Source organism: Chlorocebus sabaeus, chromosome 22, assembly GCF_047675955.1.
Source record: "Chlorocebus sabaeus isolate Y175 chromosome 22, mChlSab1.0.hap1, whole genome shotgun sequence".
NCBI classification, from domain to species: Eukaryota; Metazoa; Chordata; class Mammalia; order Primates; family Cercopithecidae; genus Chlorocebus; species Chlorocebus sabaeus.
Genome location: NC_132925.1, coordinates 75,574,407 through 75,602,121, shown reverse-complemented (window position 1 = coordinate 75,602,121; position 27,715 = coordinate 75,574,407). Strand labels below are relative to the sequence as shown.

Genomic DNA, 27,715 nt, shown 5'->3' with positions numbered 1-27,715 from the left:
GGAAGTGCTTTTGGTATCTAGTGGGTAGAGGCCAGGGATGCTGCTAAGCATCCTACACAATGCAGAGGACAGTCACCACAGAAAAGAATTATCTGTCCGAAGTGTCAATAGTGCTGAGGCTGAGAAATCCTCTTCACCATCTGCCCTTCTTAGAGCTTGTTAATTATTTTCTAAGTTCTTATTTTAATATTATCTACTGTAAATGTATCATCATAGCACCTGAAAGGGATAGGGTATACACTATTCACTGTTTGAGTTTGAAATGAAATTGATGCCTTAAGAATGTCTTCAGACCAGGTATGGTGGCCTATGCCGTAATCTCAGTACTTTGGGAGAACTGCTTGAGGTCAGGAGTTCAAGACCATCCTGGCCAACAAGTGAGACCCCCCCTTCTGTACAAAAAATACAAAAATTAGCTGGGTGTGGCGGCATGTGCCTGCAGTCCCAGCTACTTAGGACTGAGGCAAGAGGATTCCCTTGAGCCCAGGAGTTCAAGGTTGCAGTGAGCTATGATCACACCACTGCACTCCAGCCTGTGTGGCAGCAAAACCCTTCTCTTAAAAAAATAAAAATAAAAAAAAATTAAAAAAAGACTTCAGATGGTCAACTAGGGGCAGATTCCAGCCCTCTGTTCTGTTACCATTAAACACCTTATTTGGAGTGAGCAGAGGCAAAGGATCTGAACAACTTCTCTGATTAGTTTTCAGCTCAGTCATTAGAGATCATGAGATAAATGCCTTTCCTTTCTGGCATCATTTGTTATATTTATTACTTCCCCACTATTTTTAAAAGGTTGGGTTTTACAGCTAGTGAATTTTTATGAAATTAAATGCCTATATTCAAGAACACTTCCCTAAAAGGGAGGGGACTTTCGTTTGCATTATATTCAATTGAAGGCATTTCTCAGGAGAAATAAAATAATAAAGAGTATCACCTGAAGGTGTATTACCAACCTATGACCTGGGAGTGAAATGAAAGGTTTCTAACAAAAATGAAAGTACATTACTCTCAACCCTAACTAGTCTTTAATATTTTGCCTCCAGGACAAAGCATTTTTACATTCCCTATAATTTCTCTAGATAGAAAAATAGACTTTCTCAGTTAATATATTAAACATCAGAATTTTTATTAGTGAAGGGCATTTAGGAACTCAATTTTTTCTTACAGCATACTATACAGCTTTCTAAAAAAACCCTTTAAATTCATACACAGTGCTGTATGTAATAGACTTTAGAAGATCTTCTAATTTAAAAATTTGAAGCTCATTTCTTACATGCAATATGACCCCTTCAAACACCATTAATATAGATGCATATTTTATTAGGTGCTATAGAATTCTTAAAATAACTTGAGAAGGTTTTCTCTCTCTGCAGAGCTATTTCCTTTTCTAATCATTGGTGTCAAAAAGATTTGAGTAAGTGTAGGAAATAGGGAAAACCATCCAAAGAACAACAGAATTATTAGAGATGCGACTATCCTTTCATTTGACATAATTCAAACCACTTGTTTAATGGCGCTAATCATTTTCTTTCAAAACAAATAGAATTTCAGATTTATGCTTCCCAAAGACATTCATTTTGGATGAGTCAAGGGACCTCCAAAAATACTATTAGTACTCACTTTTGAAATCATAAATTTAATCAAAACCCTAGCTTCTGAAATTGTCTGTTTTCTTGGGTCAATATGAGTAGAAAGTTTTCTCTGAATCTGCATTTCATAGAATGATGTTTAATGGTTTTAGAGAAAACTCATTTTAAGCAGGAAACTGACAAAAGCTTGACTTTGGAAAATTCAGAGTCCAATTTAGCAAGAAGCAATGTCCTTCAGGTGAACAAAAGAAAGATGGGCTGCTTCGAAGCTGTTGGAAATGAGGTTAGCAAGAAAATGAAACAAGCTCACAGGTGTATCTAGGTATGAAAACACACTGTTCAAGTACTGGTGGTAGAATGGCAATGTCAAACAAAGTTATGCAGTCAGCCACTACCTCTCTGAGGTCTAAACAAACTCAATCAAACACTCTCATTCTTCTTAAACTAATTATTTAATAATAAAATATTTACTAAAACAGAAGATATAACCTCAACTCACAAACTGGGAGAAAGCACTCATTTCTTCCTGTTAATAACCCAACAGAGAATTACCTTCAATTCTCATGGAGATTATTTTCTGGGAGTGTTTCTATTCTAAGACATTTTCTCCCCTGCAGTGAGAATTAGAACAGAGATCACAAAACGAAAGTGCCTGTAGGGTTCTGGAAGGTAACATGAAAGAATAAAATGGACTTTGTAGAGACTGGGATGATTTGGTATAATCAAGCTTTGTCTAAAAGGAATGGCCATCACTCAACTCCAGACAATTATATCCTTACAGGGATGAGATACCAGATCTTCAAATTTTCAAGACATAAATATAAACTTTTACATGAAGCAAATCTCTAATTTTGAGGTATTAGTAGCTAATTAAATTTTAAAACAATACCTTGCTGGCTAAACAAATCCTACCTGTCTCCCTGATTTCATCTGTCAATTTGCCACTTCAAAATTAGAAGAAAATGAGCAATGGCTAATCTATGAGATTATATTAGTATCACTACTATTAAGTTATGGGTGAATTCTTGGGTTCTCCTTTATTATAAAGAATTTTCTCTATCCAGTCTGTCATTGATGGGCATTTAGGTTTATGCCATGTCTTTACTATTATGAAGAGTGCCACAATGAACATATGTGTGCATGTGTCTTTATAATAGAAAGATTTATATTCCTTTGGGTATATAACCGGTAATGGGATTGCTGGGGCAAATGGTATTAATGTTTTTAGGTCTTTGAGGAACTGTCACACTGTCTTCCACAATGGCTGAACTCATTTATGCTCCCACCAACAATGTATAAGCATTCCTTTGTCTCCACAACCTCGCCAGCATCTGTTCTTTTTTTTTTTTTTTTTTTTTTGACTTTTTAATAATAGCCATTCTGATGGGTGTGGGATGGTATCTCATTATGGTTTTGATTTGCGTTTCTTTTATGATCAGTGATGTTGAGCTTTTTTTCATACGCTTGTTGGCCTCATGCATGTCTTCTTTTGAAAAGTGTCTGTTCATGTCCTTTGCCCACTTTTTAATGGGTTGTTTGGGTTTTCTTGCAAATTTAAGTTCCTTATAGAGTCTAGATATTAGATTCATATACACAATGGAATACTGTGCAGCCATAAAAAGTACAAGATCATGTCCTTCGGAGGAACATGCATAGAGTTGGAGGCCATTACGCTTAGCAAACTAACGGAGACACAAAACCAAATACTGCATGTCTCATGTAGTGGGAGCTAAATGATGAGAACACATGGACACATAGTGGGGAACAACACACACTGGGCCCTATCAGAGAGTGAAGGCTGGGAGGAGGGAGAGGGTCAGGAAAAATAACTAATGGGTTATAGGCTTAATATCTGGGTGATGAAATAATCTGTACAACAAACTCCCATGACACCAGTGTGACAAACTTGCACATGTACCCATGAACTGAAAATAAAGTTAAAAAAAAAAAAACTTAAAAAGAATTTTCCCTAAAAGCATTATCACACCTAAAGTTCCCGAGTTAAAATTTCAATGGCTGTTTAAACTTTAAAATGTTTTTGTCGGACATAGAGATGTCCTGAGAAAGAAATTTTATGTGTCAGAGGAAGTCAACAGTGGTCAAACACTTCAGATTCTGGCACTTCAGATTTTCACAAGAAACATCATGAAAATACCCAGCTTAGAAAAGAGCTTCTTAAACAACATGGGGCTGGTGGAGGAGAAAATTTTAAGTACCAAGAAATACAAGAGGCTGTATGTCACTGAGAAAAATGTGGTACACCTTTACATGAAAAATCCCTAATTTAAAAGTATTAGCAGCTAATTAAATTTTTAAATAATACCTTGCTGGTTAAACAAAACCTACCTGTGTGCCTAATTTCATTTGCCACGAAGACCTTTTCATCAAGCCAATGATGTTTACAGCCTTTGGGTGGTGCCAAGACATTTCAGGAAATGCCAGTGTCTTCCTTTGTAAAGTAACACTACAAACTTAATGTCTGAACACAGCATAATCACTGGGAAGAGTAAGGAAAATTCACACTTCCTCACTCTTTTATCTGAAGAGTCTTACTGTAAAGACTCAGAGCCAATGTAGAACTCTTCTTCTCCACCCCCAAAACCAAGTTTCACTCTCTTAATGTTTTAAAACCAATGTTTCTGAGACATTTCTAGACAATCCTGGTAATGGTTAATAATGATAATACGGAATGAATTAGCAATGGATCACTCCTGGCTCAATTTCATTTCCTTTCCTCATTTTCCACTGGGGACCCTGGCATCTTCAACCTATTTAGCCCTACCGCTTCTCTGAATCAGCAAAGTCTACTTTTCCTACAGAACTGGAATAAGGAAGTACCAGTAAGACAAAGTGAAACACCCAAACCAGCATGCTCTCACCCAGAATGGTACCTGTTCAGGCTTCAGACCCGGCGGGACCCAGGCATACTCTTCCAAGGCACAGCCTGAGTCATCATCTGAGGTCGAGTTCCTCTGAAAGTCAAACATGAGTTTGCTGATGGTCTTCTCCATCTCCAGCGGCATCACTGTCACCATGTGCTCCTCTTGGGGACACTTGCAGTGCAGGCAGATCTTCCTGCAGGCAGTAAAGGGAGCAGGTGAGAAAGAAGAAAAAAACATTTTTTTTTTTTTTCAAGAGCCTGCCAGTCACCAGCCCTTGGATCCCAAACCATAAACACATTCCTTGGCAATGGGCATCAAGCAAAGGCATCACGAGCAGTGTTCCAGAACATGCCTGTCTTTGCAGAAGGCGTGGTACACGCATGTGAAAACAGCATGAAAGGTCAGACGCCACCAGGTAAGCATGCTAAGGGTCTTTACATGTGGACCCCAGACTTCTCTTCTAACTCAATACCCCAAGAGGAATGGTAATGTAGTTTTTATTTTACTAAGTAGACCACTGGATATGGCCCATGACCACAATTTCCTTAACTGTAATAGCAATTACATATACATAATACATATGCTGACCAGAAATGTTACTTGTAGAAAACAAATACTGACAACATACTGCTTTTATGAAAGGTTCCTAAGCCCTGGAAAATGGAGAAAATGGTTTAAAAAATGCAGGTAAAATTTTCTTTAAGAAGAAGAGCAAACATACATATTTCTTTCTCACGGAACATGTCTGGCCCTAAGATCTCACAGGAAATAAAATTTCACCTCCATTAAAGATCCCTGTAGGTTTGGAATTCCAATTAGAAACCCAAATTTTCCCTATGTTGGTGGGTTTTTTTATATACAAGAAGATCATGCATGTGAATTATTTCAAAAGGTAGCAGCCAAAGATAAAAATCTCCCAAACTGAACATTTCTCTTTTAAGGTTACCATCTGTTCTCTTATCCATAGCTACAGAAATGATGAAGCAATAAATATGTTGATGTCAGCAACACAAAAGCATTTCTAGCTTCCACCAATAAAATAAAAAGAGAAAAAAAAAAAGAATAGAGGAGGAAAATTTTAAGGAAATAAGTTATTTCATGTTCACTCTTTTTAAAATTATTAGTTTCAGTAGCACCTTATAAAGGTGATAAAAGAGCCCAGAATTTTAATCCCCAGATGTGTCTGATGTTTTGATAACAGCTTTGTGAAGATACAATGTACATATGATGAAACTTGCCATTTCAAAGTGTACAATTCATGGACTCTTAATACATTCAGAATTGTGAGTCATCACTATCCAATTTTATAGCATTTTCATCCCCCCCCCTAAAAGAAACCCCAGGAGCACTGGCAGTTACTTCCCATATCCCCCTGCCCCCTAGTCTCTGACAACCACTAATCTATTTTCTGTCTCTATGGTTTTGCCTATTCTGGACATTTCATATAAATGCAATCATACAATACGTGGTCTTCTGGAGTTGCCTTCTTTCATACAGAATGATTTTTCAAGGTTAATCCAAGTTATAGCATGTATCAATCCTTCATTCCCTTATATTGCTGAATAATATGCCATGGTATATACATACCACATTTTCACTGATCAGTTGTGGACATTTGGACTATTTTCACCTACGGCTTTTATGAATAATGATGCTGTGATTACTTATGTACATTTTTTTTGTGTGGATATTTGTTTTGTTTTGTTTTTTGAGACAGGTTCTCATTGTTTCCCAGGATGGAGTGCAGTGATGCAATCATGGCTCACTGCAGCCTTGACCTCCTGGGCTCAAGTGATCCTCCTGTCTTAGCTTCCCAAGCAGCTGGGACCACACAGGTGCATGCCACCATGCCTGGCTAATTTTTTTTTTTTCTTTTTTTTTGAGACAGAGTATCGCTCTGTCGCCCAGGTTGGAGTGCAGTGGTGCCCTCTCGGCTCACTGCAACCTCTGGCCTCCCAGGTTCAAACAATTCTCTTGCCTCAGCCTCCTGAGTAGCAGGGACTACAGACACGCGCCACCACACCTGGCTAATTTTTGTATTTCTAGTAGAGACGGAGTTTCACCATGTTGGCCAGGCTGGTCTTGAACTCCTGACCTTGTGATTCACCTGCCTTGGCCTCCCAAAGTGCTGGGATTACAGGCATGAGCCACTGCTCTCAGTTGGATGTATGTTTTTAATTTTTCTTTCTTTTTTTTTTTTTGAGACAGAGTCTCACTCTGTTGCCCAGACTGGAGTGCAGTGGCGCGATCTTGGCTCACTGCAAGCTCCGCCTCCCAGGTTCATGCCATTCTCATGCCTCAGCCTCCCAAGTAGCTGGGACTACAGGCGCCTGCCACCACACTTGGCTAATTTTTTTGTATTTTTAGTAGAGATGGGGTTTCACCATGTTAGCCAGGATGGTCTCAATCTCCTGACCTCGTCATCCGCCCGCCTTGGCCTCCCAAAGTGCTGGGATTGCAGGTGTGAGCCACCATGCCTGGCCAATGTTTTTAATTCTTTTGGATATATTTCTAGAAATGAAATTGCTAGGTCATGTGGCAACTTTAGATTTAACATTTTGAGGAACTCCCAAATTGTTTTCCAAAATATCTGCACCTTTGTACATTCCCACCATTGATGAATGAGTGTTCCGTTTTCTCCACATTCTTGTCACATTTGTTACTGTCTGTCTTTTATCGTAGCTACTATAGTGGGTATAAAGCAGTATTTAATTGTGGTTTTGATTTGCATTTCCCTAATGGCTAATGATGTTGAATATCTTTTTATGTGCTTATTATATATCTTCTTAGAATAGAGAAATGTCTATACCAATACTTAGTCCATCTTTTTTCATTGGGTTGTGTTCTAATTGTTGAGTTATAAGTGTTCTTCACATACTTTCTGGATACAAGTCCTTTATCAGATATATGATAGGAGCATTTTTTCTTCCATTTTGTGGGCTGTCTTTTCACTTTCTTGATGACATCTGTTGAGCACAAAAGTTTTTAATTTTGATGAAGTCTGATTTTTTGTTGTTGTTGTTTTTAATCATTTCTAAGAAGCCATTGCATAATTCATGGTCATAAAGATGTATTCTTACATTTTAATTTAAGAGATGTATGGTTTTGGTTCTTACATTTAGGTCTATGATCCATTTTGAGTTAATTTTCTTATATGGCACTAAGTAGGAGACCACCTTCATTCTCATGTGGCTATCCAGTTCTTTCAGCACCATTTATTGAAAAGAATAATCTTTCCCCATTGAATTGCCTTGGTACCATTGTCAAAAAATCAACTGACCATAGCTGTTAAGAGTTTATTCTGGATGCTCAGCTCTACTCCAGTGGTCTGTATGTCCATCTTTGTGCCAGTACCACACTGTCTTGATGACTGCAGTTCTGCAGTAAGTTTTAAAATCATGAAGTATATATGAGTCATGCAATTTTGTTCTTCTCTTAAAAAACTGTTTTGGCTCTTCTTCGTTCCTTGCATTTGCATTCATAAAATATGAATTTTAGGATTAGTTTGTCAATTTGTGCAAAAAGAAAAAAAGCCAGCTATAGTTTTGATAGACATACACTGACTTTGTAGATCAATTTATCAATTTGAAGAGTATTGCCATTTTAATGATATTAAGTCTGCCAATCCATGAACACTGGCTACTTTTCCATTTAATTCAATCTAATTTCTTTCAATGATATTTTGTGGTTTTTAGGCACAGGCTTGTACTTCTTCTAAGTTTATTCTTAAGTATTTTATTCTTTTTGATGCTATTGTAATTAGAATTGTTCCCAATTTCATTTTCAGATTGTTATTGTATAGAAACATAAATGATTTTTATACTGATGTTAAATCATACAATCTTGCTAAAATTATTTATTAGTTATATTAGTTTAGGTACTTGTGTGCCTCTGTGTGTGTGTGTGTGTGTGTGTGTGTTCTTTAGAATTTTCTCTGTATAAAACTATATCACGTGCAAATAGAGAGTTTTACTTTTTCCTTTTCAATCTCATGTCTTTTATTTCTTTATCATGTCTTATTGCCCTGATTAGAACCTCCAGTACAATGTTCAACAGAAGTAGCAAGAGTGGACATCTTTGTTGTGTTCTTGATCTTAAGGGAAAGCACCAGTCTTTCAGCATTAAGTATCATGTTAGCCATGAGGTATTTGTAGATGCTCTTCATCAGGTAGAGGAAGTTCTCTTCTATGCTAGTTTGTTGTTTTTACCACAAAAGGGTGTTGGAGTTTGTCAAATGCATTTTCTGCATCTATCAAGATGATTAGTTGTTTTATATCTTTATTCTCTTGATGTGTTGTACCTGAATTTCGACATAAAAATGCACTCGAAGAAACAAAATCACTTTAGTTTAACCAAACCGATTTTGGCTTGTCAGATTCCCCCATTTCCCGCTTTCATCGGATCAGAAAGATACACAGACAGAGTGCACACCTTGGATCTGGTTTGCATCTCCAAACTCAAAGAAGTTCCATCCAAACCCTGGTTGTTGCTTTTAAAAAGAGAGCTCATTTGAACAGTAACTCTTTAATTAATCAGCTACTGCACAATGGTCAGGTCTGTTGGGAAGCAGTCAGTTTATTTCTCCAAGAATTTTTTTTCCAGTTTATGACTTAAGGAAAAACAAGTTTCAGTGTGTTTAAGTAAACTGAGTAAGCTGTTTGGTGACTAATGCTTTTTACTAGAAAGTCATACTTGAATACGAAATGTAGAAAACTTTTACCAAATTCAGTCCCAAAATATCCACCAATGAAATTCATTTATTCAGGTACTGATTATGCAGGGAAGAGCACACTAATGCCGGACGGACATGATTTAACGAACTGAGGCTCCAGGAGAAGGAATAAAGACAAGAAGAAAACAGACGAGGAGTGCAGAATCAGATCCAGAATAAGCATCAACAAGTAGAAGGATAAACAGAAGAGAGAAGATGGGGAGGGCTGAGGCCCTATGTGGTCATTCAACAAATAACTCAAGGTGGATGGATAACTTGAGGCCAGAAGTTCGAGACCAGCCTGGCCAAATGGTGAAACCATGTCTCCACTAAAAATACCAAAAAAAAAAAAAAAAAAATCAGCTGGGCATGGTGGCGGGCACCCATAGTCCCAGCTACTCGGGAGGTGGAGGCACAAGAATCACTTGAACCCAGGAGGTGAAGGTTGCAGTGAGCCCAGATCGCACCACTGCCCTGCAGCCTGGGTGACAGAGTGAGAAGCTGTCTCAACACACACATACACACACACACACACACACACACACACACCCCAAAACAAAAACAAAACAACAACAAGCCCCAAATAACTAACAAGCACTTACCATGTACCTAGGCCTGCTGTAGGTACTTGGATACCTAACCAAGACAAAGATTCCTGCCCTCTTGGCCTGCGTTCTCAGAGGGGAGAAACATACCATACACATAACAAGTCATTCAATCACAAAGTATATTAAAGGCAGCAAGTGCTACTGAAAACCAGAAAGAAGCAGGATACAGGTGGTCAGGATGGGGAGGGGGCACATACCGAGCTGTATGCCCAGCATTTGAGTTGCTTTATACTTTACATACATGACCCCAGATTCTTCCATCAGTCCTCCAAGAAAGGAAATATTATCTCCATCAGTCCTCCAGGAAAGGAAATATTATCTCCATCAGTCCTCCAGGAAAGGAAATATTATCTCCACTTCCCACAGAAGAAAACAAAGGCCCAGAGTGGTTAAGTGGCTTGTAAGCAGTTAAGCAACTGAACTATTCAGAGCAGTTAATCAACCCTAAATAGTGAGCAGAACAGGAACTCAAAGTAGGCTCTATCTGACCACTGAACCAAAAAGTTACTTACAGAAAATCTGATTCCAACCACAGAATACCCTTTTACTTCTGAATAACAACAACAACAAAACCTCACACCCACACGAAAGCAAAACCAAGGAGAGGGGAAGAAAAGGAAAAAAAACTCAAAACCCTAAATAGTAACTCAAAGCCACAAGGACCTTATCTGTTTTCCATGCTAGCTGCCTGCCTTCCACTTCTCATTTATAATTAACTGGCACTCCCGTGGCAGGACATTTTTCTTTGTGAAGAATTTTCAACCTTTGAGTGATTCCATGACAGCCTTTGATAATGGCTAATTTAATAACCTCCATCTATAAATTGGGAACCCAAGGCCCAGACTCTCAGAAGTGGGCAGAGGGTCAGAGGTAATGCTAAGAGGATTTCTTTTCATTCCTGCATCTCTCCCACTTTGGCAAAATGCACACAGCAACACCCAACAGCTCTCTTTCAACACACTGATTAAGGCTTCTCACCTGAATGAAACATATTCAGAAGTGTGTGGGGAAATATATGATTTGGCTTTTTTAAAAATAGACATTTATGAAAATAGAACCTGCTAGTAAAGCAGGATTTCATTAAAAACACACACACACACACACACACACACACACACACACACACACAAAGGGTGCATTGGTTTCATTCTGTCAGAGTTGACATTCTACCTGCACATAATTGGGTTTGTGAATGACAGGTTTCCAAGGAATAAGCCATGATTCAGAGAGGGGAGATTCTGCATTCTCCTCTACCCCAAAACAACCTCTGCAAATCCTCCACCTCCAAGTTGCAGCATTAAATCATGGCTTCCATATCTCAGAAACCATAATCGGCCCTTCGAAGGCATACACAGTATTGTCAGGTGGAGGACCTCTCTTTAACTATCTCCAAGTAGCTTGGTTATCTGCACCAGTGACCACTATCATTTGGAAAATGACTAACAATCTATACCAATTAACTTGCCTGCCATTACATGAAAGGATTCATCATGAGTAGATTGGGGGCAGGGTTTGTAGGGGGAATACTTATCCTTGAGATTTTGACAGGTTATTTACAACAACGAACCCTGAACCACAAGGTCTTGTTTTATGTGAGAAGTGATAGGATGAAGGCAAAAAAGGGATTTTCCTTTAGGACATGATTTTTGACAAGTTCAGGTAGCAAATTGTAGAAATTGAGATTCGAATGGGATTGCAAACATCATTAAGCCTGTTTTTTACTTTCCTTCCCTGTCTCTTTTACTCCCCCTCCCCCGCCCCGTTTTTTTTTTTTTTTTTTTTTTTTTTTTTTGAGACGGAGTCTCGCTCTGTCCCCCAGGCTGGAGTGCAGTGATGCCATCTCGGCTCACTGCAAGCTCCGCCTCCCAGGTTCATGCCATTCTCCTGCCTCAGCCTCCCAAGTAGCTGGGACTACAGGTGCCCACCACCACACCCGGCTAATTTTTTGTATTTTTAGTAGAGACGGGGTTTCACCATGTTAGCCAGGATGGTCTCAATCTCCTGACCTCGTGATCCACCCGTCTCAGCCTCCCAAAGTGCTGGGATTACAGGCATGAGTCACCGTGCCTGGTGCTCCCCCCCAACCTTTTTTAATGAGAGGAAAGTATATTTTGTAAAATAACTCATATGTGGCAACTCAAAATAGAAAACAGGACTGCCCAAGTTGATGTGGAGAAGACGACTATGAGCCCAACTTCTCCAAAGCTCAACCTCCTCCCCAAACTCCAGGCACATTCATGGCCTTGAAGTCCTCAAGGTTCCAAAGCCACAAGACTAAACACTACCAAAGTTCCTAGACTCCATGAAGTCATTTCTAGCATGTACCAAAATATGAAGTAGGTGCTTGATAATTTGCTAGATGGAAAGAAGAAAAAATATAGAGGCTGTTAATGGCTTTTAAGAAATAAATAATTCCTAATCATGAAACTCTTACATAAATAATAATTCTAGTCATGAGAAACTGTATATCTGGTTGCCAAGACATTACAGGGAGATGCATGGGGAATAGTAGGATGTCCCAGTGACTCTAATTGGATAGGTCTGAGGCCGGCTCAGGAATGTGCACTTTCACCAGTGTGCCTGGTGAATGTGATGCAGCTGGTCCTCCAAGCACAGCTCAAGGCCACTCTTCTGTAGTAGCCTCCCAGTTAGAAAGGAGCGCCTCAGGGCGTGGTTTAAAAACAGGTGTGGGTTTTACCAATATACTCGATGGTCTCAGAAACTCTGGGCAATGTACATTTTCAAACGGTCCCAAAGAATCTATGCCAGCCCTTCCTTGCTACCATGTCTTAACCTCTTGCATCACTAGGCCCTCCTGCCACTCAGCTGGGTACCCAGTAGGGTGTGAAAGGCACTGGTAAAAGGCAAGACTACATCAGACATGAGAATAGTGTCTCTTGTTGCCAGCCCTGCCATCTGTCTTGACTTCCACCTCCCTCGTGGTGTGGACTCCTCTGTCCCAAGTCCATGGCTAGATCAGGTTCAGGCCACTTTCATGCACAGGGACAAGGGGCAGACAGCTTAAAGAGTGGTTCAGTCCCCATACAAACCAAGTGACTGACAAGGAATAAACAACATGGGATTCAACATGGCTTCGCCCAAGGCAGGCAAGGCCAGAGGTGGGAAAACACACTTTTGTTAAAAACAAAGGGCTAGGCTGTTCTGTCTATGAAGCAGCCATTCTTTTATTCCTTTACTTTCTAAATAAACTTGCTTTCACTTTGAAAATAAAAACAAACAAAAACAAAAACAAAGAAAAGGGCTAAAATAACCCAAAGCTCTCCATTGCTTTTTGCGAAATAACAGATGTATCCTAGGTATTTAAATTCTTCCATGCCTTTAGCTCACTAAAGGCAAAAGAACAATTTTTTTTTTTTGAGACAAGGTCTCTCTCTGTCATCCAGGCTAGAGTGCAGTGGTGCGATTATGGCTCACTGCAGCCTCGACCTCCTGGGCTCAAGCAATTCTCCCATCTCAGCCTCCTGAGAAGCTAAAGGCACATGCCACAATGCCCAGCTAATTTTTGTATTTGTTGTAGATACGAGGTTTCACTATGTTACCCAGGCTGGTCTCAAACTCCTGGACTCAAGCAATCCCCCTGCCTCAGCCTTCCAAAGTGCTGGGATTACAGGCATGAGTCACCGTGCCCAGCTCTCTTTTTATTCTTAATAAGAAAAAAGAAGAGAAAAGCATTTTCCTCCTTATTATACTTATTATAAAGTTATTACTTCCTTATCCTTAAAAAGCAATATACAACTAATGTAGAAAAAATCAGAAACTACAGATAACCAGTAAGAGTAAAAAATTTTCAAAACACTCACAATCCCAAAGATGATCGCCATTAAACAGAAACAGCTGCTGGTCCTCTTTTCCCTTAGTGTTAAGAAACTGGAGACCAGACTTCATTCTATGTGTTCCCCATCAGCCAGAGCCAGGGGATAAGACTGGCCAGTTATGACAAGACATGAGCCAGAGCCACCCACACATGCACACATAACACTCTCAGCAAATAGATGTGCATTATTCAATCCAGATAAGTGGGTCTGTTCTGAACTGGTGCCGTGTAGCAGGATCAAGAATCCACTTATGTAATGTAAAAGATACCTCCAACGTGGGAATTACATATAACATATACTTACGGGTATCACAGAGCTAAAAGTTAGGTCCCTTCGATTAAAAAAAAAAAAAAAATCTGACAACCAGATTTCACTAGCTATCAACTTGCAATTTTCTGTGCAAGTGGAGAAAGATGGGGCATGGATAATTTAACCACTAAGACTTGCTTTGAATTGTATCTTTGTACACTAGTCATATAACCTCCAATGCTGTGATAACATACATCACTTCAAACCATATAATAGATCTCTGGGAAATGCTGACGCAGGAGGAGCTGGGCAGCGGCCCGACTTACTCCATCTGCTCTGTAGCCCGTTTTCCCTGAGTTTCCAACGAAAGCATCAACTCTTCACATGCACGTATGACACCAGCCTAAAATGAACCAGACATTCTTTTCAAGTGCACTGCCCTTTAGTAACACCTCCCTCAGGTTTTAGGAGGCAATTAGGTGTTTGGGTAAAGAGTTTTTTCTAGACTGCAGGCTGCCTAGAAAAGGTAAGCAAATGAAAGGACAGTGGCTGTTGTCAGCAAGAAAGGCATTCCCCTGTAGTGTTTCCCTGAGTCTGTAAGAACTGGAAGCAAGGTGTGCCTGCCCTAAGACATTGCTGAGATAATCCTGCCTTGAACAGGTCAGAGTTGTTAAAACCGAGCTATCACAAAGAAAAAGGCGACCCTCCTCAAAAACTGTATGGATCATGTGACCCCCACACAGGGCTTCAGCTCCTACTTATACATCCCTTGCAAAAGGGGTAAGTGGAGAGTCAGAATGCCAGAAATGAAGGAAGGAAGAAAATACATTTGTAGATGCTGGCCTGAAATCAAATGGGAATATTCCAAGAGGTAAAAATCTGCTCCAAAAGATCAAGGGCTCCAGATGGCAGGTGTGACCTACAGGCCCTGACTCCTGTTGCTCTAGCCCAACCTGTGCTTTGACTGAGGATGGCAGGTGAGGGGTGAACACAGCAGCCATGTTCTACTGTTAACATAATTGCTCAAACTTATGAAGGTTTATAATATTCAATAATTTTCACTTAATTTATCTCATTTCTCTCTCAGCAGTCCTATAAAGTTGGCATTTTTATCCATTTCACAGATACAAAAATTTAGGTGATAAACTCACAAGTAACTTGACTGAAGTTAAGGAACTATATCATCTGAAACCAGTGCTTTCTCCTACCTTGTTTTAGGTACAGTGTCAAAATATTCCTTCTTTTATTCCACCCATATCCATCCATCTACCTGTCCATCCATCCACCCATCTGTCCTTCCCTTCATATCTGTATATACATCCATATCTATCCATCCATCCACCCATCTATCCATTCATTCATATCCATAAATACATCCATATCTACCCATCCATCCACCCATCTATCTATTCATTCATATCCATCCTTCCATACATATCTATCCACATATCCACCCATCTATCCATGCATTCATATCCATACATACTTCCCATAAATACATCTATATCTATCCATCCATCTACCCATCTATCCATTCATTTATACCCATACATACATCCATATCTATCTATCCATCCACCCATCTATCCACTCATTCATATCCATAAATACATCCATATCTATCCATCTACCCATCTATCCATCCATTCATATCTGTAAATACATCCATATGTATTCATCCATCCACCCATCTATCCATCCATTCATATCCATACATACATCCATATCTACCCATCCATCCATCTACCCATGTATCCATCCATTCATATCCATACATACATCTATATCTATCCATCCATCTAGCCATCCATTCATATCTATAAATACATCCACATCTATCCATCCATCCACCCATCTATCCATCCATTCATATCCATCCATCCATCCATATCTATCCATCTAGCCAAGCAACCTACCAACCAACCAACTGCCCACCTACAAGATTTCACCATGTTACCCAGGCTGGTCTCGAACTCCTGGGCTCAAGCAACCCTCCTGCCTCAGCCTTCCAAAATTGACTGAGCAGCTACTGTGTGTTAGGCACTCACCCACCCACCAAAATTGACTGAGCAGCTACTGTGTGTTAGGCACTGCACTAAGATGCTGGGCACACAACAGTCATTAAGACAGATAACATGCCTGCCTGCGTGCAGCTTTGAACCAAATGAAAAAGACAGTCAACAGTTAAGGAAACAAACAGATAAACCTGCCATTTACAGATTGTGATAAGTGTTATGACAGAAATAGGGAAATCAGAAAGAGAGGAACTAAGGATGGGTGAGGACAGACCTCCCACTGAAGTGACATTTGAGTTGTGATGAGAAGACTGACTATGAGGCAGATATGAGAAAAATCAGAGTACGAGTTTTCCAGGCAGAGAAGTGAGCACACAGGTCCTGAGGTGGGGAAGAGCACTGCGTGAGTCATTCTCGGAAGGTGATGTTGTGGCCTCCCTCTTCCCCCACCACTGTCTGGATTAATGACAGTGACCAAACTGGCTGGGCAACTGCCTGTCCCAAAGCCCAAGCACAGATGTGAAATTCAGGGGACGGTGCCATTTTAGTGGGTGTAGGAAAGTTCTCCCATCCTCCCTAACCCGTTTCTCCTTGGAATTTCTATATCCCTCTGCCTTGATACCCAGACGTCAGCATATCCTGTTATTTGCAGCCTTACTGGCTCCTTAACTCCCTCCCCCTAGCCACAATACTTTGTTTTTCCCCTTTTTTGGCAAACACTCCGTCTGAATGAGGGACCCAGGCATGAACCTTGACACTTGCCATGTCTGGGAGCAAGATTTCTATCTCTGTGAGAAAGGAAAAATGGTTTCCTAATAAACACAGAAGCTCAAGGGCGGAGACTGTGACGGGGCCAGCTGGGTATGAGGCTGGTGTGTGCCAAGACCACACTGCCTGGTCCTATCCAACTCCTTCCCTTCCGGCTGGGCTCCAGCGGCTCTGGCCATCTGCACTAAGAAGTGCTTCTCTCTCCCAGGGGTTACTGAAGTTGGTACAGGGTAATTTTCAGGGGCAGTTGTTTCCTCTTCTTAATATGCCAATTCATGCTTCAATGAAGAATTACATGCAGTGTCCTACTTTAGACTAATTTATCTTGTAACTTTTGAGCAGTGGAAATGCCTTCCCTTTTAAAAATAAGCCTCCTGGGTGACTTTGCTTGGAAACATATAATTTAAAGATCTCTTACTGTACTTTGATTTGCAGGAATGATGTCTCAGTCATTGAGGGGCAGTATCTTAGATTCGGTTTCCCCAGAATCAGACTCTTGGAAGATATCTGAATCTTGTGGGAGATGATCCCAAAAAGGCCTGACAGGGAAGGGAAGAATAAAAGTGGGGAAGGGTAGGATGCAAATAGAGGGTAAGTTAATGAACAGGTAGCAGCTTTGAGCAACCAGAACTCATTTCAGCTGAGGACCTATGGGAGAAGTACAGAACATTCCTCAGATACATTCCCCTTGGGAGTCAAGGAAGTAGGGCTACTTATCCACCAGTTATCAACAGCCATTGGTTGAAGACCACTTCTTGGGGCTCTCTGCCCTCTCCCACAGGCCAGACAAGTAGGCTTAAGCGACAAGGTAGAGTTTCTACAGCAGCAGGAACCATGAGTCCAAAAGACAGAACAGAGGCAATGCTGAAATACTTGTGGCAGTCAACTTCATTCATTAAACAATAATTCACTGAACATTTACTATATACCATGCATTGTGGTAGGTGTTGCAAGAGGTTAAAAAATAAAAAGGAGTCTCTATCTGACACAACAACATAGCCAGAAATATCTAGACCATAAATTTCAAAGTGGAGAGTTCTTGTGAAAAAGATATTTAAAAGAATGTTCTTGTTCTGAAGAGAAAGATGCTGAAATATATACAGATAAGGGATGATGTTTGCAGTTTATTCTCACATGGTTCGACAAAAATAATATGTGTATATGACTGTGTGTGGAGAGAGAGGGAAAAGAGGGAGAGAACAAGCAGCACAAATGTGGCAACATGTTAACAGAAAAATCTAGAAGGGTGTTTTGGGAGTTTGTTATACTATTCTTGTAACTTTGATCTAACTGACCTTGCAATTTTACAAAATAAAAAGTTTTAAAACAAAGAAAGTGGTTGGTACTGCATCTCTGTTGTTAGGCCATCATTAATGTGTCAGTCACTGTGTTACAGAAGATTCCTGGTTAACGACAAATCAGGGAAGGCCTCCTTGAGGAAGCTGGAGCCAAAGGTTGCTGAGTAGGAGAAGTTTCTAGGCAAAAAGATAATGAAAGAATATTCCTAACAGGTAAATAAAGTCATAGGAGGGGGACAGAACATGGTGTCACTGAGATGCTGACAGGAGTCTAGGACGGTAACAAGATGGCAGCTGGGAGGGAGTTTTAGCTTTATTTTAAAAGCATTCACAAGCCAGTGAGGAATTGCCTACCAAGCACATTCATGAGAGCTAATTCAACTTCGTGATGAGTAGATGGAGTGAGCCCTCAAAGGAGAAGAGCTTGGCCACTGATGGTGTCTCCATGGCAACACTACTACCTGCATCCCCACATCACTGTATCCCTGTGCAAGGCTGTGGGGTATCTAGAAAAGCTCTGATTTTCTCAGCTGCCTGTCAGATCTGCTGCTCTGCAAAGAATAAACCAAGGTAGATAGAGTTGGTGACTCCTTCTAGATATATATCTCCACTTCACTTTGTCTACACGCCACCTGTGATTTTATGGCATGCACATTTTTGCTTCATTGGACATTTATCAGAGCAAATTCTAAGAGCCCTTCCTTTCCAGATAAATCCTTTGGGGGAACAGTTTCTGAGGAAATGAATGAAAACTGAATTCTAACACACCTCACCTCCAAACTTCAAGGCAAGGATCAGAAGACTCCACAAAACACCTCTTTGTTTGCTTTTCTCTTCCATGCCACCTGCTGAAGTACTTGTTTAGTCTCTACCTTCTTTGTGGATGAAGTTGGCTAAACTTATATAGACAAGATCTGAGGCATAAAATATTCCCTAAGGACTTAAAGGTAGTATACCACAGTGGGTTAGGATCTTAAATTCTGTGGTTACAATAACTTGGGTTCATCTCCTAACTTCGGTGAGTTGCCATTAGGATTTAACAACTTAATATATACAACATTCATGGTATAATGAAACTTGACAATGTGCCCATGTGCTAGATCCTACCCTATGTTTACAGATACAAAGTCAAACAAACAAACAAACAAAAGTAGTTAGGGTTCTTGTTCTCTAGAAGTCAATCTAGACCCTACTAATCTATTCCAGTTAGGATGGAAAGAGAAAAATGGAAAACAGATGGGTGGTGAACAATTCATTTTGATAAGTCTTACCAAATCCTTAGTGTAAACTTAAAGGTGTGCTGAACTGAGCAAGGTAATTTTATTATTATCCCTATCAAAGGATTATGTATCCTTGACCAAGTTTTTAATTCTTCAAGGTCATACTAATGACTGTTTTTTTTTTTTGTTGTTGTTGTTTGTTTTTATTTGAGATGGAGTTTTTCTTTTGTTGCCCAGGCTGGAGTGCAATGGTGCAATCTCGGCTCACTGCAACCTCCGCCTCCTGGGTTCAAGCAATTCTCCTGCCTCAGCCTTCCACCAGCTAGCTGAGATTACAGGCATGCCCCATCATGCGCAGCTAATTTTCTGTATTTTGTAGAGACGTGGTTTCACCATGTTGGCCTGGCTGGTCTCGAACTCCTGACCTCAGGTAATCCACCCGCCTTGGCCTCCCAAAGTGTTGGGATTAAAGGCGTGAGCCACCACACCCGGCCATGACTTTCTTTTCATACCAAGATGCAATAAGGCAGACAGGTTAGACAGTATATTAATGACCTGTTGGATGAATCAAGGACTATAGAGTTACCAAGCCCTTTCATTTCATGTAACTTTTGAATCGCCAATAATCTCTACAAGGTTAGTCAGAAGAGCAGGGGTTCTTTATAGATGAAGAAAGTGAAGTTCAGAGAAGCCAAGTACTGTGGTTACTACTGAATGCTGTAGGTATCTGGAACTTTAAGTTTACTCATTTTCCCCTGAGCTCAGGGGCATAAGGTCAGTTTGGCTTCATTTTTGGGGTGTGATTTCTCCACTTTTTTTCAGAAAACATTTTCTGAGTATGTGCCAAGCTCTATGTCAAACAGTTTCCATGCTTTTCTTAGTTAATCCTCAAACCACACTATGAGAAGAAAATTATGGTTATCCTTCTCATTTTACAGACAGGACAACCAAGCCTCAAAGAGTTTGTGGAACTTACCCAAAGCCCTTCACCAAACACCTGAATACCTTTTGGCAGCCCCTCCGGATTGGCTGCCCTGGTCCCTTAATCCATGTAAAACAAGTTGTGCTTTTTTCCATGTTCACATAGAGGCCCCCGAATCACTGGCAAGTCATAGGAAATTCTTAAGTGGCTGCTTATTAATAACATTTTCAGTTTATATTAGGCCGCCTTTCATCCAGGGGAACTGGGCCAGCTCCATGCACAAAGAACCACAGAAATTCAGCCATCTCTGGTATGGACGTGAGCCAGCTGGCAGTGGAATCCCTCAGGGGCTTGGCTTGTGGGGATTCTGGCAATGGTCACACCCTTCGAAACTTGACAGGGGCCCTTTAATATCTGTGCTGAAGGGCTGGAGGCAAAAACTTCCCAGAAATCCATGTTGCTCAGCAAACGAGGCCAGAGGCTCCGGACGACCCCAGTGGACTTGCGAAACAAGAGAATCCAGAGACTAGAGGTTTACCAGACACCAATGCTGGATGTAAAGCCCCTCAATTCAGATTGAGTTAGACACAACAGGGAAAGACATTATTTTCAGGAGAGACCTGGCTTTAGTCAAGTCCAAAGAAAGAAACCAAACAAACAAAATTCTCAGGGTTTTCTACAGGAGGGACAGGCAGCAAAAGTGAGATGCTGATTTCCCTGATTCGAGCTGGATCTATGGAAAGGTTTTTGTGGTTTTGTTCTGAGTTACAACTTGCTTCCTCATTCTTGCAGCAGTGAAAGGAAGGAGGGAGGTACACAGAAAGAAAATAACATTTCCTGATTTCATGATTTTTTGGAAAGAAGCCCTTGATGAATTGGATTCACATGGTCTACAGGAGTAAGGTTTTGAAAATATTAAAAAATTTGTTATACTCCGATTGGACAAGGTGCTGGTTGAAGGATGTACTCCTCCTCCATCCCAGCCCCCACACTGTGTCCCAAGCCTGTTAGATGTAGCAACGCCCACACACTTTGAGCATAGTTGATGAAATGAACAACAAGGAGCCGGGACCGTGGACTTCCTTGGTGCACGGGATGAGTCTTAGTTATGTATTCATTATCTCTTTTTACCAACTGTGTCTTTACTATCCTAGTCCAATTCACCATTACCTCCTGCTTGAGCTACTACAATAGCTTACTTCTTAATTTCCTGCCTCCATGCCTGCCCTTCTAGAATCTAATTTCCACCACTGTTTGCTTTTTAAACAATGATGATAACACTCAGCTCTCCTGCTTAAAATGTGCCATTAACTTCTCACAACAATGAGAATGAAGCACAAACTCTTTAACCATAGCCTACAAGACCCTATATAACCTGGTCTGTTCCTCTCTCTCCAAATTTATTTTGTTCTACTCTATTCCCCATCTTGCTCCAGCCTCAGCAGCCTTTATTTGTCCTTTGAATTTGCCAAGGTTGTCCCTCTCTTAGGATCTTTGCAGTAGCTGCTCCTCAGCCCAAAAGACCCTTCCCTCAGTACCGCAGGAGCTGGCCTGCTTTTCACTGTTCCCATCATCAACCAAAGACCTCTCCACCAAGGATCATATAAAAAACAGCCCACCTCCCTTTCTCATATACTCTCCCCATTTTAGTATTCTTTAAATTTTTAACATCAGAAGCCATTTTATTTGTTGGTGTGTCTATAATACCTTTTCCCATTGTAATGTAAATTTTAAAATCCTATATCTAGAATAACAATAATAAGCATTCAATAAGTAAGTAGCTCTTTGAAATTTTGACTCTCTAATACTTAGTCCGAAATCTAGCTGCAACCAGTGGGCTACAAACAAGATATAACCAAAGTGTAAATTTTATTTTTCATATTTATTTTTTTACAGTAACTGAAAATGTATATTGCCACAATGATGTCAAAAATGTAGAGTGTGATTCAACTACACGATGAGTAGTGTTTGGCCAAGATCACATTAAAGAAAGACTGCCTTTGTGCTCAATTAAATGAAAGTTTGCAAAAGCTTAAGATGAGGTGGAGAAAAATGTATTACTGCTGAGAATGTACCATAACTATAGTGTAGTAATTTAATTCTGTTACTGTACTGCAAAATGTCAAGTATTTGAAAGAATGCCTCAAGTACAGAAATACTGAAAAACTCTGGCCTAGTACACAGCAAATGTTCAAAAAGTTGTTAAACTGTTGAGTGAACAATAAAAAGTATCTGAGAGAGAGAAGCAACAAGAACTCCTGTGGCTTTGGCATCTGAGACCATGACCCTCAATTTACTCATCTATAAAATGGAAGAAAATCAGGTAACTCTCCCCTTCTAGCTCCACAGGGTTTAACATTAGCTCCTGGGTAATCATGTAGAAAAATGTTGCATTTCTCTGGGGCAGAAGAACATTTCTTTTTTCCAGTCTCACATTAACCTGTAGAGAATTCTCTGGATGAGTTTACAACAACCTACCACCCAACTTAGCAGTTTTTAACTTTTTGAGTGACTTGATGCCCTTAAGAATCTGATGAAAGCTGGGATCCTCTCCCTTAAAAAATGGACAGGTACACATTCACAGAAAATTTTGCGTTAAATTTCAGAGTTCATCAATTCGGTCTGGTCCTTTGCTGTCCAGGGATCCTAAGCTAAAAACATCTGTTTGGAAAACTGGTTAAGTGCAAAAGACTGGCTGTGATATTTTAAACTACCCACAGGGCCAAAGTCAGCGCCTTACAGCTCGCAGATGCTCAATTGCTATTTCTCACTCTCTGTAACATTCTTTTAAAAATTCAAAATAGCACATGATATCATAGTTACCATTTAGGATGCTGCATCTTAGCAATTCAGTGATGCAGGGTTTAAAACCATTTTTAAGCATTACAAGGGCAAACAACATGAGTGTTTCGGCAGCTGGTTAGGCAGCCAAATTGACACAGTGAAAAGAAGGCAGGTTCAAGCTTTCCGATCAATCAGGCCCCGTGATTATGCTGCTTTCTACTTATTCCCCTTTCAGAAGCCAGTCTAGCAAGAATCAACACTCCTGTTGAGAGAGGAGCATGTGAATTCTTTGCTATGCATTTTCATCCTCCTTCCTAATAAGGCAGGCCCTTTGGAGTGGCCCAACCTGCACAGGACACAAGGGTGGGGGTGTCATCTTTCCAGTCAGTGGCAAGCTTCTAGTCTTGACAGGCTTTCCTGGCAACTTCTGAGATGATGAACTCAAAAGCGAGTAATCGACTCAGGCAGCGATTTAAATGAAGTTCTGACTCTTGATGGATAAGCCGTCAGGGAAAGGGGAGAGCTTTAGCTGAGGGCTATGCAGTTGCTGAGCCAGGAGCACGCACTTCATATCCCCTGACTACCTAACCAATGGCTGGACTGCCCAGAGGATGCCTACAGAAAACAGCCCCTTGTAAAGGAGGTATTCCTCTGACAGAATCACAGCAGGAGACCTGGAGAAAGACCTACATCACTGGTAATGAAAAGGGACAGGAGTCCTGAGGTATTACTCAGAACAACAGGATGTATATTACAGAGAAAGAAAGAAAAAAAGAATATTAAAACCTTAATTTACCAAAAATTAAACTTTCCTTTTAATTTGTATAAATTTAGGTGGTACAAGTGCAGTTTTGATACATGGATATACTGCGCAGTGGTGAAGTCTGGGCTTTTAGTATTTCCATCATGTGAATAGTGTACAGTGTACTCATTAAGTAATTAACTAAACCTTTCAGTAAGCCTGCAGAACATTCACATTCATGAGAACAAATAAAATACAGAGTGAATGGAAAATAGGGTTTCATTTCAGCACGCTTAGGCTATTGGTAGGTGTTCAATACGTACTTACTAAACTGAAAAGAGAACCAACTTCCGGGGGTATCCAAGGGTTGAGTTCGCACGTAGGGTAAATCTCCTGGGCCAACTGTAACTCATGGCTATAGGCTGCCTCCAGTGCTGTGTTGAGAAGGACTCTGAGGATGCACTGGGGCTGGACAGAAAAAATGTGTCGATTATTTGTGAGGTCTGAAGTAGACAAAGGAGACTGGAGTATGGTGATATAGGTGCCAGGTATTTGACATACTAATCATATGGTCAGGACATTTATAAGAGTGAAGTCCAAACAGCTTGGTGTCTAGTGAGGTGACAAATATCAAGCTTCAATAATGTTCACAATCAACCTCTTCTGGCTTCCTTACAAAATAGGATCACTGGGATTCATTTTCAGGACAATAATTTGCATGGCTGCCATAGCCTGAATCACAAGACATACTCAGTTGGGCTAACCCTGCTTTTCCTATTAAGGCAGAAAAGGTATCTGTCATACTGTCCAAATTTACAAAACCAAGACGGATAATGAACTAGGATTTAATTTAAAATACAACCTCAGTTAACCAAAACCCCCCATTCCTCAGAATACTCCTTTCATGTACCACTTCCTCCCCACCCCAGGTGACAACGGAGCAAACACCTGTGCTTTTTGAAACTTCACAATGCCTTTTACTTTAATTTCTATAAATCAGAACATTTTTTACTTAAAAACAATACAACCTCATCTGGGAAACATCTACTTCTTACAATCTCAAGTACCTGAAATATTGGTAATTGTACATATCATATAATTACATACACATTCACACAGTAAGTCCCAAGATATTTCACATCTATTATATCTATAAGTTGTGAAGGTTCTAGAGTCAGGTGATATGAATTCCAATCCCAAGTTGGCCACTAACTAGCTGTGTGACCTTTGTCAAGTTAGTCAACCTCTCTGGGCTGAGTTACTGCAGAATGCAGATGGTAACAAAGCCTGCCTCCTAACGCAAGGATCAAGTAAAACACAGCACATAAAACAGTGAACACCTAGTGAACACAGTGCCCGACACACAGTAATCATTAAATAGTAGATATTATTTTATCTGCAGATGGAGAAACTGAGTCATGGTGCAGCTGAGTGATTTATTTGAGGTTTACTCAAATAAGCAACAATTGGAACTAGACTCTGGACCTTCTGAATTTAGTCAAATTTTCTTTCCTCTATGCCTATTATAAAGGTAGTTTAGAAGGAGTAGCATCAGCATCCCAGGGGAGCTTGTTAAAAATTCAGAATCTGCATTTCAGCAACGCCCCCAGGTAGACGCACATTAAATTTGAGAAGCCTTGGTCTCTAGCACTCTGTAGGATGCTTGCATACATAACAAAGCCCTGGAGAGCTTCTGAAAGTGAACGAGCAGCACCGACACACTGCCCACTGTCACCCCCTTTTCACTAGTGCAAAGCATCCAAAGGTCAGACATTCTTCCAGGAAGCTTCCCGTCATTCTCCGGGGGGCTACCACTTCTCATATTCCAGCACATATTCACAACACAGAGAAGTCAGGTCCTGATCTAAAACCTGACCTTTTAGTTCCCCGCCAAAAGCGGCCGACAGTGCAAATTACACTCCTTCCCTGATGAGGCTGAATTCATTCTGAAAGTTCGCACTCATCAAGGTCATGGCTGGAAGACAATGTGTAGATCAGCTGATTTAGGACCTTCATGTTCAAGATGAAAGAACTGAGGCTTGGAAAAGGGAAACATACATTTTAGTTAGAACCTGATGTGCACACAACTGGCGACCTAGAGCAACAAGCTTGGTTTCCCTCTCTCCAAACTCCCATTGGTCTCCCCATAGCCACAAGTTTAGACTAGAAGAATTCCCTGTGTTCCCTGTAGTCCAGCAAAAGACTTCTTCCATCTGCCTGCAGTTTTTACTTTTCACCTCAGGGTGTCTTTTGACTTTCCAAGCAATCTCACACTTTCATTCCAAAAGTCACATTAAAAGCAGAAGGTGAAGACACCACTATGTTCTGTTTCAAGTCTGACATATTCTCTTGGGTGTTTCCAACTTTACCAAAGATCAACCAATGAGATTTTAATTCAATGGCTAAACAATGAGGTGTTTCTCAAATGAGGGATTCATAAAGGAACTATATAAGAGAAATAAACAACATCCCCAGGGGACATTATAATGAAAAGTATAAAGAAGCCTAGAATGGTGGACAGGCTTTGGACTCTGATTACCCTGGGTTCGAATCCCACCACTACTCTTTACTGTCTGTGTAAGCTTGAACAAGTCACTTAACTTCCAGGAGTCCTGATTTCTCAATTACTAAATAGAACCAATAATATCTAGCTGCATGATTGCTATAAGAATTAACAAGGCAAGTTTACATAAAGCATCTTTCATAGCAAGCACTCAGTAGGCGCTCAGTCTATGACAGTTATCATACATCCACATCAACATTAACCACAGACTATAACAGACACATAGACACCCAAAACATACATTGCCTTCTATATTAACAGTTACCTTAAAACTTTACCAGATTTTGTGACCATAGAAAATATGGCTGTTTCTCAGTTAAGTCTTGGAACTTTCATGAGCAGGCATCTCTAAGGACTCATAACTGATGAATGGATGCCAAGAAAAGAGCTGGAAAAATTGGCATCTTGCCCAGTTGAAATGAAATGCTAAGAATTTCTGCCCTGGCTACCCTTAACCCTGGATGGGGCTGGAAAATATTTACAAGGTTTGATTTTAAGGAGTCAAAGAGAGGAGGGTGACTTGAAGCCAACAGCAGTCCCAGTGTGAGAGGAATGGAGGCAACTCAAGTCAGTCTCCCATCACCTGAGGCAGGCTAGATGCTGGGTTGGAAAACATACCAACTAGAAGTGGATCTTTCTCCATGTCCGAAGAGATAAAGAAAGGGCTCCTGTGCTGCCTTCAGTGCTCCAAACACTTACATACAGCAGCTCAAACACATACAGCAGCTCAAACACTAGCACCAGGAAGAAGGGAGCTATCAGAGGCCACATCCCGCACCCCCCCCCCAACTATTGCTTCCTCCTCTGGGTTCACTCTGCTGTTCTGAGTGAGCATGACTCTGGCAGTGCTTTGTCAAATGAGGCCAGCCCTGATTTTCTTCATGCCTCCAGTTCCAACCAGCGATGTCTCTGGATTCTGTGCCCTCTGGAGTGTTAGGTTTCATCTTCCAAGTCAATACTCCTATCTGAGTGCTTGGTTTAGTCAATTTGATCTTTACAGACTTCATGGCCAAACATGCACTGAAGTTTACCCCCTACACTCACCAGGGAAAGGCAGGTTCACATTGTACTTGAAAATATGCTCCTTTTAATTAATGTACTTTTAGAAATGGTCCATGGTGCTCTAGTGGAAAACATGTGCTGTGCTTAGTCATAAGGAGGGTTTTCGGATTTAAAATGGCTTCGCTGTGAGTTTTGTAGGACAGATGGGGAGAGGAGTTTTTAGCTAAAGGAGAACAGAGTTGCCTTCTGAGTTGCAACTTCACCCAAAGGGAACCTTCAGCTTTGCACTTTCATGGTGGATTGGCAATTGCTCTGATATTCTCCCAGCTGCTTCTCCATTCTGTCTTCCTTTCCCTCCCCTCCTCTTAAAGCTCCATCCAAACTCACACACTCTCTCCCCTCTCTCCAGCCTTGCTTTTTTCTCCTCTGCCTTATCCCCAGGGAAATAACACAACAAGCAAGCTTATGGTTTTCAGACGCCAAATAATAAACTGCTCAGACAATAGGCCAAAGAAAAAAGAAAATC

At 40.6% G+C, this 27,715-nt stretch overlaps 1 protein-coding gene across 4 annotated transcripts in view; it reads right to left on the bottom strand.

Annotated features, from left to right (window-relative positions):
• Positions 1-27,715, bottom strand: part of PRICKLE2 (prickle planar cell polarity protein 2) — a 354,501-nt gene that overhangs the window by 100,858 nt on the left and 225,928 nt on the right. For all 4 annotated transcript variants that reach the window (XM_007984889.3, XM_007984888.3, XM_007984891.3 and 1 more), the window contains one exon: positions 4,481-4,664. In XM_007984889.3, the coding sequence (XP_007983080.2) occupies positions 4,481-4,664 (184 nt within the window). The remainder of the gene's footprint in view (positions 1-4,480; positions 4,665-27,715) is intronic.